The sequence below is a fragment of the Chaetura pelagica genome, unplaced genomic scaffold (assembly GCF_000747805.2).
Source record: "Chaetura pelagica isolate M959 unplaced genomic scaffold, ChaPel_1.0 scaffold555, whole genome shotgun sequence".
In the NCBI taxonomy this organism is placed as follows: domain Eukaryota; kingdom Metazoa; phylum Chordata; class Aves; order Apodiformes; family Apodidae; genus Chaetura; species Chaetura pelagica.
Genome location: NW_009953297.1, coordinates 257814 through 258551, shown reverse-complemented (window position 1 = coordinate 258551; position 738 = coordinate 257814). Strand labels below are relative to the sequence as shown.

General features: G+C 56.1%; 1 protein-coding gene across 1 annotated transcript in view; it reads left to right on the top strand.

Annotated features, from left to right (window-relative positions):
* The window catches only part of NEU3 (sialidase 3 (membrane sialidase)), a 3258-nt gene extending 2918 nt beyond the window's left edge, over positions 1 to 340 (top strand). Inside the window, exon 4 of the mRNA XM_009997989.1 lies at positions 249 to 340. Within this exon, the coding sequence (XP_009996291.1) occupies positions 249 to 340 (92 nt within the window). The remainder of the gene's footprint in view (positions 1 to 248) is intronic.
* Positions 341 to 738: the final 398 nt, after the last annotated feature.

The following is a 738-nucleotide window of genomic DNA, read 5'->3' as shown; positions in this document are numbered from 1 at the left end:
GATCTGGGGTTTTATGTGACCCGCCGGCCCAGGGACGGGGAGGCCTGGCAGCCCCCCTGGCTGCTGCACCCGGGCCCCGCCGCTTATTCCGACCTGGCTTCGTGTCCCGATGGCATTTTCGGCTGCTTGTTCGAGTGCGGCACAACCAACCCCTGCCAGGAAATCACCTTCTGCCTCTTCAGCTTGGACACCACCAGCCCCGGCGAGCAGGGCCTCGAAGCTTTTTAAAACTGACCCGTTTTTTTCAGGGACGATTCCCTCCTTCCCTCCCTCCCTCCCTCTCTCCCAGAACCTCACCACGGGCATTCCGGAGACTCGGCGTCGTGTCGCTCTGATTTAAGGAACAGGCTTTTTAATCGCCCGTCAGGCAGGTGCTGGGGGAGCCGTGGAGGAGCTGCTGAGGGTTGGGATGTTGGTGCCACTGCTGCTTGACCAAAAATGGCCATTTTTCAGCTGGTAGCAGCCGAAAAAGTAGAAGAGGTGCCGCCCAGAGCAGCTGGTTCCCTGGGGGAAAATACCCCAAAGTGGAGGTTTCAATGGAAATCCCATCCATTTCTGCCTCTGTGACAGAGAATTCCCCTTTTTTACTGTTTTTAAATCCTGTTTTCTTCACTTTCCTGGCTCAAACTGAGTCCCACCCCGTATTCCCATGGGAAGAAGCACACAAATCTTGGTAGGTTCCTTTTTTTTATTCTGCTCCACAGGGGGACAGGTTGTGGCATCCCACTGGTGGCACCG